Below are 17,645 nucleotides of genomic sequence, written 5' to 3' on the forward strand. Positions count from 1 at the left end.
AGTATATCTACTTTTCATCTTTTACATGAGTGTATAATACAAATTCTTAGAAAATATGTAAATAGATATTTTCCTGAAGCATCCCGTTACCTTCGCAAAACATACGGTTACAGTGAATGGAGATCATAGTTGTTACAATTGTTTCTAATAAATTCAATTATGACTTTTTAGCCTAGCTAATTGTCATAAACAATTGTAAGTCCCAAAGTAATCATAACAAGCGGATTCCACTGTATTTGAAACTGTTATTTAAATATTTGACATTGAGTACTTAATTTTAATCGAAACAACGTTGTATTTGTTTTGTAGATTTTAATAATGAATGTCTCAGCGATGAGCGTAACGCCAGAGTAGGTTTAGCCCCCCCTCCCACCGAAAATGTAGACTATTACTTTTAAATTTTAAAATTCCACAATTTCAAAATTTCAGAACTTTAGAATTACAAAATTGCATTCAAAATTTCAGACTTTCTACGTTTCAAAATTACAAACTTACAAATCTTTAGAATTTCAGAATTTTTAAATTAGAAATTTCTAAAATTTTAGAATTACGATATTCTAGAGTTCTAAAATTCCAGAATTTTAAAATGTCAAATTTCCCAAATTCCAAGTTTCCATAATTATGAAGTTTCTAAAGGACCTGATTCATTCCATAAAAAGGTGCAAATTACGTCAATGCATCCAGAACTGTCGTGCGTAACTTCGACAGCTCAACAGTACTTGAAAAAATTCTAAACATTTTTAAAATTACACTTCTAATTAGCATCAGAAAATTTTTTAAATTAGATTTAAAAAGAATGATTAGTACCTTTAATACTTCATATTATTGTATGCTATACTACGTATTTCTATCGTAACAGAAGAAATAATCATATTTCGATTATTACCTGAGAATATTAATTATTTTTTAAGGTGATAAATTAATCGAAAAATCAATGCACAATCAATGGACAGATTGTAATTTTTGCCTTAAGATTGCGTGCTGGAAACTTTTCTATTGATCCTTCTATTAATGAGTTTTAATCTTATTTTTATAACGCTTGACAAAGCTTAGAAATACTTTTTTTTAAGTTACTATTCTCTAATCATACAGGAAAAGAAAAGACATAAATAAAAGGGAAAAATAAGAACTCACAGCATAAAGGAAGAAGTAATTCAAAAGTAGTGGAAACCGAAAATAAACTGACGCTTATTTAAGTGAGTTCCTAACCGCGAACGTGTTACTGCTAAACTAGAATGATGAACAAATACATCATTACCGCGAAATGACTGATTCGTAAATGAAAGTGTACTTTAACAGATAAAGTTAAATTAAATGAATTTCGGCACGTACCTACTTGAATTATTTTAACGTTAATGAACACTAATAAACTGCTTTCGTAAAAACAAGACAATATGCAGTTATTGTAGATACATGTACTTATAACGTGAAAAATGTAATGTCAGATTATTTTTTCAGAATTGTTATCCTTGTTCTTAATTAGGCATCGCCTCCTCCCTCCCAAATGTGCACTGGTCTTCACACCATTCTAAAATTTTATCATTTCGAAATTCCAGATTTCCAGAATTCTAAAAATCCACATTTCGAGAGTTCTATAATTTCAAAATTTCAAAAGTTCAGATTTTTAGAATTCTAAAATTCCAGAACACAATATTCAAAAAGTTCAGAATTGCGGAGTTTTAAAATTGCAAAATTCCACAAGTTCGAAGTTTCAGGTTTCCAAAATTCAAAAATTCAAAAATTCAAAAATTCAAAAGTTTATAAAGAACCGGCTCCTTTCAAAAACATTCTCGGTAATTAACAGTTTAATTTTTCTGGTGTGACTAATTTCTGTTAAAAATATTAATCAAATATTTACAATAAAAATCAAAAATTTTATATGCAGCTTCGTTTTGGAGAAAATTGAATTTGAAAATTGTAAATATGTATGTATTTACTTATCAAAGGAAAATCACATACAACAAAGGATCATACGTTCAAAAATAATTTTATTAATTCAACAATTGATGGATGCTATCAATTTTGAAGATTTTTGGAGCCTGAGACTATTAAACCTTTGAGAGGTCCTTGATTGATAATCTTGGTTAAAAAATTGGAATTTATTCTCAATAAAGTCGAATAATATTTAATCGCCAATAAAAATGGAAACAGTAAAAAAAGATTTCATTCAATATTTTTGGAGATAGTAAACGAAAGACTGGGAAGAGGGTCCTCTGGATATGGAGCCCGGAGCTGTAGTCTCTTTAACCTGACACTAAACACATTATAAACGTTATAAAATTTTCTTAACTTCACATTTGCGAGCGTTTATATTTAGACTTTATTAAAATGCATAATGTTGTGCTGCTACTATTGTATCTTCTTAGCTCTACCATTATTATAAGTATCCATGCGTTCTACATCAGAACTGTTACTCGTTAAACAATAAATCTTCCAAGTATTGCTGAATCTAACAATATCTTACATAAAACAGAAAACACCTTACTCCTGCGTTTTCTCCTCTTTCCACCATCCACAGTGTCTTTAGAATCTCTCTTCAGCGAGTACATTTGTTTCGCGCCTCTTTCTCTTGTTCCGCTAGAAAACTTTGCAAAACCTTCGGAAACGTTCCTTTCTTATAACTACAAAGCAACGGAGAGTCGCGGTGCATCGTTGTGTAAAACGGCTGAGAGTGTGTATACGTATACACGCATAGCCTAGCAACTGACGCGGATACGCGGAATGTTCATCGCCTATGGGCCAAGTGGATGCAAAGGATGAAGCGGGTGCGTGTATTCTGAGGAAAGAAATCAAGCGGGGGAACACAAGGATGGTGGGTAGACCGGGCGAGAAGAGAAATATTGTACACGGTTTAAAACGGTGTCGAGTACATTATGACTTTGATGCAAAAGTTTTTCCTTTTTATGTAACGAGCACAGTTGGTAACGTCGAGCACATTGTCGCAGCACTTGGACAATGAGTCACTGTGGAGACAGTGCAACAACGCGAAGCAGTGAAGTGGGGGGAGAAAGGATAGAAGGAAATGTTCCAGAAGGGAGTGCAAACGAGAAAGACTGGTAGGACATTCGTTTGTAAATATAGCCCGGGCATAGATTTGTTCCGGAGAAATCTCTTTTTAGTGGCGAGGGATACACAGTATACTTTTAACGGAATGTCTTGGCCGCGGCGGAGAAGACAATACGTGCTGTTTTCGAGAGTCGCATTCAGAGTAATCCCTGGAACATGGGCGAAAGTGGCGAGGATTGAATAAAACAAGAGGGGAACGTCGGCTGCATTTTGTAATGCATACGCGATACTTTTGTATTCCGTGAAAGGCCATGTCGAAGACACGTGTGCGACATTTAGGTCAGACAAACTGTTATTCCTTTTGATTCGGTTATCCATTATGGCCTATTTCGACAGCTTGGAGAATTCTTCTGGTTAAAGTATTCTTTCTTCACGCGTCTAAAATGAAATCGGTATTGAATTGTTTTCAAATAGTGAAATACAGTAGATTCTCGTTATATTGCCTGCTATCATGTGTGATGTACCAAAGGAAAACCATTGGCTACAATGGTCCAAGGTGTGATCTACCTGAAATGAGTATGATCTACGTCCCCTGTTTCATTTATAATTTTTTTCTCTTCTTTTTTCTAAATTTTTACTAAATTTTTTATTGAAAATCATGTACCTAACCTAACTTAACCTGCACGAAATATCCCCCTATGGCAGATCCTACCTTAGACCAGTATAGCCTATGGTAGATTACATTTTGGACGATAGCCATATTGCCATATTGACGTTTACATGGATTTTAAAAAATACTAGTACCACGCGTAATCATGCGTTTTTAACGATCGAGTAGTAAATAAATTAAGTATTGATATAAAGATAAAACAATGAATCATTTTGGGTGAACTTTACTTTACCGGACCCAAAATTTTGGACTTTTTTTTTTTGAATCTATAGTTTTTGATTCGGAGAATCCAAACATGCAAGTCTCAACTTTAGGAATTCAGTGGTTAAAAAGTTATAAGCGTGTAAAGTTTGACACTTTTAGCGGATTTGTTACGTTACTGTGACGCCATATTGACTTCTTGTCCAATGAACGGTGTCGCTAGCTGTAGGCAGCTGCCTTCACGTGGGTGCCGACTACTTTTACGGGTATATTTGATACTGTCTGATTATGAGTTAGTTAGATGTATATTTTTTTGGAGAGAGAGTGAGAATTCAGTTTTATGAATAATTTAAATACAGCTAGTGATGGGACTCATACCCAGCAAATAGAGTCAAATTGGCGGCCGGCGAAGGACTGGATGAGGGGGAGGGGTCGTTTTCACGATAAGGAATTTGCCGATCGCTTATGCGAATATCTGTGGCGACGGTTATGCCGTCACAACAACATAGACCTCATGGGGTCAATGATGGAAGCGATTCGGAAACAATATGTTTTTAATTAAGGTAAGCGGAAGTTTAGTTCTGCGCTATGCGAGGACCAATCAGTGATACATCTAAGGTAATATGGCGTCACAGTAACGTAGCAAATCCGCAAAAAATGTCAAACTTTACACGCTTATAACTTTTTAACCATTGAATTCCTAAAGTTGAGACTTGCATTTTCAGATTCTACGCATCAAAAACTATAGATTCAAAAAAAAAAGAGGTTCAAAATTTTAGGTCCGGTAAAGTAAAGTTTACCCATCATTTCAATTTGTTAAAATGATTTACGCAAAATGGTGATTCCGCAGGTTAACACTATATTGCAGAATAACGTTCAATTATAGTAAACTCTCACCGATATATGAACCTGGTGCCCCACTTAATTAAAAAAATAAATAAATAATATATTTCGTTTGTGTCTCGTTTGTACTGTTTGATTTTTCGTTTGTACCTCAAAGGGTAAAAAGATACAGAGGGGTTAAAAAACTTTAAGATATTTTAATTTCATTAACGTCGTTCGAAAGAGAATTGTTTGTGCACGTTTGTGTCACCTTTCAAATTGTTTATACCTCAAAGGGGATGGAAATACCGAATATTAAAAATTCGCGTAAAGAGTAACTTTTTCATTTTTAAAGATATTCGAATTCTGTAAACGGCAGCTGCTTCCCTATCATTAAAAATTCGCGTAGAGGGTAACTTTTTCATTTTTAAAGATATTCGAATTCTGTAAACGACAGCTGCTTCCTTATCGTTTGTGCCCGTTTGTACCTCTTTTCAAATCGTTTGTACCTCGAAGGAACCAGAAGTACAGGCTTTTCAATATGCGTCTAAGGGGTAGATTCGCTATTTTTCGAGATATTCGAATTCTGTAAACGGCAGTTGTTTCCTTATCGTTTGTACCCGTTTGTACCTCGAAGGAACCGGAAGTACAGGCTTTTCAAAATGCGTTTAAGGGGTAGATTCGCTATTTTTTGAGATATCGAAAAACGGCCGGCGGCATTTGAAATAGAATTGTTTGTATCCGAATGTGTACGTGTGCTTCACAGCAATGACAGGGGCCTCACGATTCGTCACTCCCGCAGTTTTGGACTCCAAACCCTGTCTCTGTTGTATCGAAATAAGAAAATTGTTTAAAATAAGTTAAGAAAATTTTTTTTAAACTTAAAATTATTTTAAAAACTTTTTCAGTAATCTTTCCTTCGAGTATAATTACGTTGTATTCTGTTTGCTCGATACGTAATAGAAAAGTCTCGAATTTGCTGCGTTACGCGCGTATCTCAAGAATAGAAATTGTCAATTGTTCGTCAAGCGCAGATCTCCTATGCATAAGCCTCGATGATCCGTAATGTGGAGAGAAAACTTGTCTCCCACTCCGTCCTCTCCCTACTCCTATTTAATCTGAAACGGCGCTCCAGTCGCTATGGAATCACGACGTTTTCCCACCTGTTTTCCCCACCGAATTAAATATTTTTGTGATTTAGTATAATACCTTTCATCATAATAAATTTTCAATTTAATTTTTTGTACTTTAATACTTTTTTATACAGAATATCCTAAAGAGCCGATTTATGTAAAGTCAAAAATATATCATTCGATTTCAACAAAGAAAAAAACAGATGATTTTGAAAATTCATAAATAAATGATCTACAGGAAAAATTCGTTTTACCATCCAGAGTATCATTCAAAACAATAGTAGTGCAATTCTCATTATTTATTTATAGAAAAAAAGCTTCCACGAAACGTTTTTGGATTAATTAAATATGAGTAATGTAACAATTTTAATTTAATTTTGTATTTCATATTATTTTCATTTTTTAAATTTTACGTTGTTTCTCTGGAAATTATTCTTCCGAAATATATGAAGTTGTTTTGTTTAAAAATCATACATTCAATTTTAGATTAATATATATTCTTGTATATGTACTATATGTTTGAGTCTCGATGAACCCAGAATTCCGATATTCAAGAGTTGATATTTATTTTCTATAACGTTAGTAATTATTTCACAAAGTTTGTCGACAAAAATATAATCTTTTCAATAAATTTCACTAATAAAAATGAATGCTAATAGTTATACATATACTTTGTTCTAAGCACCTGCTTCATAAAACGACAAATAAGAAATATCATATATTTTCATTTACTTATGAAAACTCCTATATCTGGATACCTATTCCAGACCAGACTCTCGTTGTTACATGTCAACAAAATACGAAGTAATTAAAAAGTTGATGGTGATGACAGTGCTCCGAAATAAACGAGAGTACATAATGTCGGGAAAGCCACAATTACTGATATTAAAAATCAGAAACGTGCTATTGGAAATTGTAGCCGTCACTGTATAGCGTACCAACAAGAAAAGTAGTAACCGCGATGAATAGATGTAATGGAATAGTTTTACTAAAATAAAGACAATAATAGTGAAAGGCAAACTGTAATAATAGTGAAGGTATGTCTTCTTATACCGAAACATTCATGGAATTAAAAATGAATTTTAATAGTTATGAAATATGGGGCACAATAAGAACATAAATCGAAAATTTGTTTCCTTTAGCAATCGAAGAATTATATAAACGAATTGTTAATTTGCTAGAATACTATTTCAAATTATAAAGTTTAACCCTCGGCTGGTGGATGCCAAGGCACCGCAGTGAGTTACTGTTGACCCAAAATAAAATTTCTCTTTCATGTGTTTTCAAACAAATTTTTACCTTAGATTGTTGTTTATTTTATTTGATTTTTACTGATCTCTGTTTAAAAAATGATAATAATACGTAATAGTTTCAAAGAAAGGAAAATACACATATTTATAAATAATAAATGAAAAATATTTATTCCAGCAATTTTGTACGATTTGCACATAATACGCTTTTTTGCGTAATTGCATAAACATGGCAAATATGTTGGAAGTCTAAACAAAACAGAGTAAGGACTTGAGTTACACATGACACGGCGTACACATTCACCGGTGGAGAATTGATAGTAGAAAATTGTTATTTTCTGCTGCTATTCTGCTATCGTAAAATTCCACACGACTACTTATATACTGTTCTATTATTTCAGATGAAGAAAGTTTATCTATACCTACGTTTATAAAGTCATGATAAAAACTTGTTAATTTTATATTGATTGATCATTAATTAAACACATGTGATTTTTTTCTATTTATTCAACATTTCGACCATTAGAGGTACTTACTACAGTCAATTTGTATTTTTCTTAGATACTTTTCTGTTGGAGAGACAAGGATAGCTCAATAGTCAAGCAACCATGTTGACATAAAAACGGCTTGAATTTAACAATTTCGTAGCTAGTTTAAAAATTTTTTAAGTGAAGAAGCCGTATTTTGAGACCTCCTTAATAATATATTAATACGGTTGATTAAAATCGAACTCATAATTTGATCAGGAAATCGAAACCAACAATTCAAATGACTTAGAAATCCATTGAAATGAGAATTTTAAATGGTATAGTAAACAGTATGTCAAATTATCGTAAATGTATAAAGTCATACTCTTGAGCTATGTATTAATTGATCCCAGAATAACTGATATGAGTCAAAAAAGAAAAGACACGTGTATGTATATTTTAAAATTTTATTATATTAAGGTATGTTTCCCGGTAATTAACCATGACTGGAAAGGTGAATTTGAACGTATATAATATTCATATTCATATTCACCACTGACTGGTGCATTAAAATTGAAACAACAGAATTATTCAAAGAGGAAAAGAAAAAAGGGACGTTTTAATTGCAATTATTATCTACATACTAATAATGTAAAATGGCAAGTTGAAAATTTCGATGGAAAAATTAAATTAAATCAAATCAGGCTTTGGCAGGAAAAATGGGGGTATTCTCGGTTCTTCCCCTTCCCCATAGACATCCCATGAGAAATGGTAATGTAGGGAACGGGCCTCACGTATGTAAGAGTCTGTTGGATGACGTTTAAAATTAATATACATCGATAGCAATAGTGAAAATAATTGTAATTTATTATAATGAATTTATAAATAATAATTGAAAGGTACTCTAATTAAATGAATGCATTATAGGTGATTTGATAAACTGGAACATATCAATCAGTGCGTTGGCCTTCTTAAACTATTGTTTGAGATGGATAACACTAAAAACCTGAAGTACAGTTGCTATTAAATCGGGCTTCGCGGGGGGAAATGGTGATGCCCTGGGTTTCAATCCTTCTCAGGAGACGGTCGCGAAAAGAATGACGATGTAATACAAGGACCTCATATTATACAATGTATACATAAGTCTATGACCTTCCACCCTTTGCGTATAAACGTTTACGCAGGAAAATATGAATTCATATTTATTTTTTATTTGTTTCTTAGTAATATATTAAAATTAAAAATATTTAATAATTAAAATTAAGAAATCTTGCTTCCCCTGTATCGCAATTTTCCCTCGGAAAGCCTGATTTGATCGCGACTATGTCCTATCGCTTAATAATAACTATAAGACAAACATCCCGTTATTAGAACCTACGTAAATTAGAGCGCTACTATGTTTCAGTTAATTAGTAAGAAATGAAAGATCATTAGTTTGCTGCATTGTTTTTTTATTTATTATAATAAAATGTTTACCATTTTAATATTCTCTTAAGTAAATGGGTTTATAAAAATCAATTTTTGAGTAAATATCCTTATGTAAAATGCCAGTGGTTTAACTGTTATCTGTCCGGTGTTTTTCAGCACTCTAAATACAAATGTTTGCTGAGCCTTAGATCCACTTGAAAATATTAAAACCTTAAAATTTGGGGTAGACGTATATTTTTGTGGTGCATTGTAGCACAGGAATGATAACAGAAATATTAAGCTTTAAACATAACATTGTACTGCATTGTTTATTTATTAACAGTTGACAATATTCTTAAAAATCACGTTATTAACAATTCAAATATGACGACATATTGGAAAGACTGAAACTAAAATTTCTAACGCGATTTACTCAATTTATTTTTTGCAAATATGCTCCCCTTTCAGAAATTTCTTGGATTATAATATATATTTTTCAGTCGTGTAACTTACATATTATTAAAAATTCTCAATTAACTATATTTAATTTACAACATGTATATTTAAAAATAAATAAGAACGCAGTGGGCGATCAAATTATTGAAGCTTCAATAAAAAAATGTGTTTTTCATGAATAATAATGCCTTCAATGTTGATTAGAGAGAATTAGAGAGAACAATAATAAGAATTCAGGGTATCTAGATTTTTATTTAAAAATGAATTATTTTAATGTAAAATCATCAATTTATGCAAAAGGCTCTAATAATTTCATCATTTACTGTGATGTTTCTAAATATTTATAATAGCAAATACATGCAATCAATTTCTTCCTGTTTGGCAGGTAGCGTGGCTTCGTGTAGACACGCAAACGATCCTCACGATTGCGAATCATGTCATTACGAAAAATCATCGGATCGCCGTGACGCATAGCGGTCATCGTGCGTGGTCTCTTCACATCAGGGATACCAAGGAAACTGACAGGGGATGGTATATGTGCCAAGTCAACACTGACCCAATGTCCAGCAACACTGGCTTCCTGGAAGTAGTCGGTAATTAATGCTTATACAAGTTATACAAATGCTTAATAACAATTAACCATTGAATAGTAATATAACTACTTATCATATGTAACAACAGTTAATCAATTAACTTTCATTAGTATGAGATTCTATGATAAATACATCTCTGCTTAAGGTGACAAAATATGTATAATATATTACTTAATTTGATTTTTATTAAATATTGGTCATGCGTGGTCATGGTTGAGTATCAAATTGAGACATATCAGATTTGACATGGTTTAATAATATAAAAGTATGATATTTTGTCAATAAATGATTTAAAGGGGGCTTTTAAAAAGAATTAAAAAAATACAGGGTGATCAAAAATATATCAATTCAAAGTAAATTAATATCAGGTCTTGTAAATGTTAGAACAGTAAATGGGCTCATTATTACGAAAAATTTAACGGAAGCGCTGTTTTTTCTAAATATACAATTTTTAGCGACGAGTGCCAAAAACACTTCTATTAAATCAAATTGTTATTAAACAAGCTTTCCGTTTTGAGGACACGAAAATTCCTTATTTCTCCATTCCAACGTTCACAATGTGGACAGCAGTATTTGTTAAAGAAATACATTTGAAAATTATAAATGAGTCAATAACTAATGAAAGGGTATAGCAGGATAAAATAATAGAAAAATTGAGCCGATTTTACCCGGCAACGCATTTAATAGTTGACCAAAATAAACCGTTATACACCAACTTTCAACTCTGTATCTCAACCGGAAAGATAATTACAGGCTAAAATAGAAATAGCGATTTTTGCCATATTTTCTCTATTTAATGGTATGCAAAAAATTTGATAAAATTCTAGAATATTCTAGACATGTTTATTTATGATATTAAATTTTTTCAGCTTTTTTGTTTACAAATCCTGGGCATGAAAAATTAAAAATGCAAAAAAAGTCAAGAAATAGAGATTTCTGGTAAAAGTTTTTGGGGAACTAGATTCTTACTTTTACACTAGTTAGATATTAGCATGAATATTATCCTTAAGTTTTTTCAGATGTTTCGGTATGGTGTACCGTACTTAAAGAAAAATCAAAAACCGGTATTTTCGACATATTTCGTGCGATGACATGAGAAATAATTTCAATTCTTACATTTCCTTTATACACTTAGTGTATTATACTGAATAGTGGGAGTTAAGTTAATGTTATTAATTATGCACCTTACCTTTTAAGATATTAGAGAATTTCGCAAGGTTGGCAGTAGCATAACGATTAACTGTCCGTAGGTTCGCGCTCTACAAAGGTCCAATTTTTTGTTTTCATAAAATCATTTTTTTTAAGTTATTAATTATATAAGAATAAACAATAATCATTTAATAACATTTAAAAAATATTTTTAATATACCTTATCATTAAGTGTACATAAAAATAATTTTGGAGCGCTACTGGTTCTCCGGCTATGTATTGGTCTAATTATGGATAATTTATGATGGATATAGAAAACAATATATATTTTACCTTAATTAAGTGATGATGTATTACAACAAAGTTGATCCCCGACGTTCTGAATCCTCTGTTTGGTTTCGTCCCTTTTGCGTGAATGTACCACCTTCTCTTTTTTTTTTTTTTTTTTTTTTTTTAACAGGGAGAAATCTTGCATAAGACACCCCCGCCCCGTCAGGGCAGGGGTAGTGTCGGAATCTTACCGACTAAAACTCCTCGGTGGTCCTCCATCCGGCGGCATGGGGGGGAGCCGTGATCTCTTAGGCCGCGTTCAGACTATGCAATTTAGTTGTACAACTTTCCGTGCAACTTCGGGTCCGAATTTCTGTGTTTCTGGCCGTGCCTGTACCAGGTATGCCGTCCGTAAAAGAAAATGGTTTTTTCTCGTGGAAAATCATTCGGACCCTCAGTTGCATGGAAAGTTGTACAACTTTATTGCATAGTCTGAACGCCCCCGTCGGGACGTCTTTCCCCTAGGAAGCTCCCACTGTCTTCTCAACTGCCGATACCAGGGACCACTACTGGTGCCGGCCCTTCGCTGATGGACGGCGACTCCCACGCTGCAGGGAGACGAGGCAGTGGTCCTAATGCCCCGAGCCCCCGCCCCTTCCCGCCGTCGTAACTTCCTCATGCCGTGTTCCACGTGACCGGGCTCCAAACAGCGGTAGCACTGGAGGGGGCGAAGCCTTGCCTCCAGCCACTCCACTCGTATCCTCCTTGCAGGCTCCAGATCAAATAGCTTCAAGCGGGCCCTGGACCCACACGCTCCCCAATCTTGCGGGGGAGGCGTGAATCTCCCCAATCTTCAACTCCTCCGCAGAGCAGTCGCCTTCCCTCGCAACCGACGCGACGCGGCGATGTCCTCCTGCGTCGCCGACGGGTCCAGATCGAAGACCCTGATTTCCGCCCTCTTTGTAGGGCGGCCGGCCCGGACCCCAGTCTCCTGGAGAGCCTCCCTCATCCTCGACGCGACGGCGTCGGCGTTGGCCGAGACCCCCGGTTACCGCCCTCTTTGGAATGAGCCTCTCGATCCCAAAGTTGTTGATGTTGTCCTTGGCCACCTCGTGAATGTACCCTGTTAGATATACCTCTGACATACCTCTTTTTGTTCAGATGATGGGCACATAAAACTTTATTATAACGATACTTATCTTGATTTTTAAAATACTTATCACCATATCTGATAGCACCATTTGATATGACTTATAATTTTAGTCTTCGTCACTGTCTTCGTTAATGACGGGCATTATTTCGTCTTGACGAAATATGGTGCTTAAAAGTTCAGCAGGTCTAACAATCCGTGCCTGGTACCGTGCGTACGACAGGTAGTAAATAATTGCTGCTACGTGTGAACAGCAGCCGATGGTACGATTACCGTTCACACATTCGCAGCAATAACGTTTTATCCCCGAAATATCAATCGAATCTGGTGTATAATCTATATAGCAACTATAAGTTTTACCGTTTATATGGCGCGATTGTATTTGAAATTTAACGATATGATCTTTGTGTTTGATGCCAAATATATTAATATTATTGTCCACGTCTATGGTTTCAGCTAAATATGAAATTGCCTGAGATAATTGGTATGACCCGGTAAATAAAATTTTTAATTTGTTCTCTGACAGTTCCGGAAACTCTAATAGTTCAGTTGTTGATACCCGCTTGAATGGAATTTTTCGTCTATTCCAATGATATTTTTCAACGTCTATGGCCAATGTATTTTCATCAGGTTGACTTCTCATTCTCTCTATTATTTCGTGGGAAAGTTCTATGTCATAATTTAAACGTCTAGAAAATCTGTTATATAAAAAGTAAGCAATTTTAAATAATAATTGAATTTGTGGTAATGATTTGTTATATATTTGACGGTGCAGAAGTTTATAATTTTGAACTATGATGGCGTGAATTGCTTCAACGACCGAACTAATTTTCGTGATACGCCGAGAGACATTTGATTGTACAGTTGTAAGTTGATTACGTTTTTCATTCAAAACAGGCATCAGTACTTGAAAACCTAATTCTTTTAAAGATGATTGTACATCATGAAATTCCCTACCGCCTATACAAATGTCTCCGCGTTTCATGATGCTTTGTAGGCCATTTAGATCTTGCAAAATGGTTTTCATTATCTGAGCATCATTTTGATCCGCATGGAAAGGTCCAAGCACATCAACAACGTATCCATTCGTTGTGCAGACAGTATACGGTTTACACAGCGGAACGTTATTCTGATCAGAATACGATTTCCGTTGATACTCGTTATTAGTACTCGTTTGATGCCTGATATATGTACCATCGAAAACCAGTGCTAATTGATTGGAAATATTACACAGCTGTTTGGCAATGTCGGAAGTTTCATTATCTATTAAATACTCGCGAGAAAAGGAACCGAACCCGAAGTGAATAGGTAAAATATCTTTCTGAAACGACGTTAAAACAAATTTACAAAAATTAGATACTTGTTCGTACTCTAAACCAAGAATTGCTGCTATCATACTATTTGAGCTACCTGTACGTAATTTAAATAAGAAAACAATAATGGCTTGTATAATATTGCGAGTTTCTGAACTTTGCATTGAAGTCATTAATTCCCGAAGACTAATAATATTTTCCCAAGTTAAACCCGTTAACACTTTAAGAAGTTCTTCCGATAACGTAAAATCACCTACTTTATTTTCAATTTCAGAATCGCTACTAGTTGCAATTAATTCAAAGTAATTCCTTAATTCATTAGCTTCTACTAAACTACTATTAGAATGAATGTCTAATCTTTCAATAATATTGTGATACAACCGTTTGTTTAGTAAGTGACTAGGGCAGCACCGATTCCCTTCAGGTACATATAATCTGCGCATCGCAAATACCTGCTTGCGTGTTTCAAATGGCACGTTGATGATACCCCGCTTGGACCCACACACAAAACAATACAAATGAGAGGCAACCACCCGGGAAAATGGCACTTCTATATGTTCGAAATTCGATTCGTCGGAGAGAATATCTAAAACAAATGACTGGTCTATCGTTAATGTTGGATCAGAATAACTTGACGATTCTTGAAGCGAAGAGGATGTATTAGCTTCCGGTACAAAGGTTTCAAGCACAGACGTTGAGATTGAAGATGAAACATCCCGGGATGTTCCAGGTAACGGTTCCTCGACGAAAGACGTAGTAGCTGAAGATGATGGGATCTGGGATGTTGGAGTTAAGGATGCTTCGAAATTGGATAGTGTTACTGAGGAAGTACTAGGTGACGGTGTAAAGGATTCTATTGCAGTAAATTGGCTACTTTTATAAATGAAATTATGACAGTTATTACAAAGTACGTCACCAACAACCACCACTTTGTCTAAAATCCGCGAGAATTTAACAGCCTCAGCTACCGAATTAATTTTCTTTTTTGACCCGTATGACTTTCGAATCATAATATTGCACCTAATGCATCTGGCACGCACAGTTTTCTTGCAGACAGATTGAACACTACCAGTAGACATGTTGACAAGTTTACCGAACACTTAGCAATATGTTCACCGTTTGGAATTTAGTCCAAGACTGATCAAGTTTCTCTAACGTTTCCTTGGAGTAAGAGTTCTTACCGCAGAGGGGGTATGTTTGAAAAAATAAGTAGGGAGAATATTGTTCTCTTTGATTGGCTGCTGTAGCTTTCTGGAAAAGGGTGGGGTGAAACCTGTAGAAAGGCGAGGACTCAAGCAAGTCATCGATGCTACGGTTTTTCCAGGTTGACCGCTCAAGGGTCCACGTACCGCTTTTAATTTACCCTTCGGAAGATTGCCTTTATGACATACCTCGGTTATTAAGAACGTGAAGATATTGAAATTCTAAAGACTACTACGACTAGGTATGTATTTTGACAATAGCACAGCCGCAATAAAGCATAAAATCCAAACAGGCAGATGGGGACTTATTGTACAGAACTATAGAGCGATTTGTAGGGACAAAATCGTAACATAATTTTCAAATAGCTACGAAAAGGCTTCTGAAATCGTTTCAAAGCAGCTATTTCTAATTATCTGTACCATAACGTTTAAAGCAATTTCGTTTCATGTTAAGAAAGGGTGATGGTATTTTTCCAACACTGTCAATTTTCAATAATCCCAGCATAAAAGACCAGCTGGTGGGTACGAATACAATCACCTTCGAAAAGAAACAATTCTTTTTACTTTTAACTCTTTTTTGTTATGATTTCTCATAATGTATAAAACCTAAAATAGTACCAGTAATTCTAAAATTATTTTTACGTACACTTAATGATAAAGTATTTTTAAAAGGTTTTTTAAAGGTTATTAAATGATTATTGTTTATTCTTATGTAATTAACAATTAAAAAATTGATTTCACAAAAAAAAATTGGACCCTTGTAGAACGTGAATCTGCGACACAAAAGTTTTCAGCGATGCAGCAGTAGGACATCTGAACCGTTTTTTCTTTTGTTACCGTATGTTTATTGCCAATAAATAGTGTTTACAGAGAACAATATACCTAAACGTACAAAGGGTATAATAACAACATACAGTAATTATGAGATTAAATGCTGTATTTAATTAAATCTGTACATTAATATTATCTATTGCACTTACTGCACATTAATGTATATCTTATACTAATTGTAAGCTTAATTGCTTATACATTAATCCTGTAGTGTACTGTTTCTTAAAAATTTTTAAATTTATTAATTTACTTAAATTTTTAATTAATGTAACTCATATCTATCTAATAAATATTTTATTTTGATTTAAATTTCTTTTATTTCATCAATAAAATCTTAATTCTAATATTAATATAAAATTTTTAAACAACAATACAAAAATAATCTCATATTTTATTAGTATTTCTTATCATGGATCATCAAATTAATATACAAGTTCCCTTAAAACTTTATATGTATAACCGCCATATCTTATAATTTTAATGTTTTACATTTAATAACTAAACTCATTTTTTAATTAATATAATAGGGTATCTAATCCTAGTTTTAATACTTTAAATTTTAAAGTTTTAAAGTTTAAAACATAAGGTGCGTATTGCGTACACATTTTTATAATTAATAACATTAACTCCCTCTATTCAGATCTTGCTCCGTCCAGTGCAGGAATATTAAAAATCACATAATACAATACTAAGTGTGTAAAGGAAATGAAAAATTTGAAAGTATTTCTCATGTTATCGCACGAAATATGTAGATTTTGTCTATAAATAATTTACAATTATTTTTTTAAAATGGATTTACACCGTTTCCCAACTAAACAGTCAATATAAATTGTACTTTTCTTCATACACAATGTTTGCCAAAAAATGATCATATAATTGGGAAACTGTAATTTATTTTCTATAGTATAATAAATCGAGAAATTCATCAGTATTCCAATAATGGAACATAAGCGATTGAAAATTGGATATTTGTTATTGGACAATATTCAGTCGTAAATTGATTAGGTCATTGTTCAATTTAACAAAGAATAATGTATTTTGTTTAAATTTTATGTGCACATTTTTAGATTGGTCTTCGTTTGCTGTAACTGGCAACTAGCCAGTTGTTTATATTCAGAACATTGATGAAAGGTTTACATAGTCATGTTTATGTAAATTTAAGCTTCAGATTAATTATAGAATTTTGTATCACAAAAAGGTGTTAGATCTTCTGTACTTCGAAATCTGTCATACTGTAAGCAATAGCATATTAAATTATATTTTAATAATACACTTGGATATACAACAAAAATAATTAACTATTTAATTTGTGATCAAAGTATTGAAACATCGGATAACTATTTCTAAAATATAAAAGTTTCAGATATTTTTCTTTTTTTACATCCAAACTCGAACTGAAATTGAAAATCTTTAAGATTCTATTCATTGATTATAAAATAACGGCTATTAGCTTGAACACAGTTTCTCGATTTACAATTGCTTTCTGGAATTTATGAATTTGATTCAAATAGAGTGTTGTACAAGTTAATCAATCTGATCAATTGTTTTTCTTCTTACATAATACATAATACATAATGAGCAATTTCGGCATATGCATTGCATAATATTAAACTAACATGTATTTCAAATAACTTAATTTTTAAAGTTCGATGAGTAAGTAACTTCTGTTTTATTACTGACCTTGTTTTTATTGTGTCGTAAATTCATTTCACCCTTAACTGGTAA

The 17,645-nt window shown here is 33.3% G+C and overlaps 1 protein-coding gene across 3 annotated transcripts in view; it reads left to right on the top strand.

The window, feature by feature from the left end:
* LOC117609913 (neurotrimin) overlaps positions 1–17,645 on the top strand; it is a 508,787-nt gene that overhangs the window by 317,924 nt on the left and 173,218 nt on the right. For all 3 annotated transcript variants that reach the window (XR_013062667.1, XM_034336671.2, XM_034336672.2), the window contains exon 3: positions 9,798–10,005. Coding sequence is in view for 2 of the 3 variants with exons in the window: in XM_034336671.2 (XP_034192562.1) it covers positions 9,798–10,005 (208 nt within the window). In the remaining variant the exon portion in view is untranslated. The remainder of the gene's footprint in view (positions 1–9,797; positions 10,006–17,645) is intronic.

This window comes from Osmia lignaria, chromosome 9 (genome assembly GCF_051020975.1).
Source record: "Osmia lignaria lignaria isolate PbOS001 chromosome 9, iyOsmLign1, whole genome shotgun sequence".
Classification (NCBI taxonomy): Eukaryota; Metazoa; Arthropoda; class Insecta; order Hymenoptera; family Megachilidae; genus Osmia; species Osmia lignaria.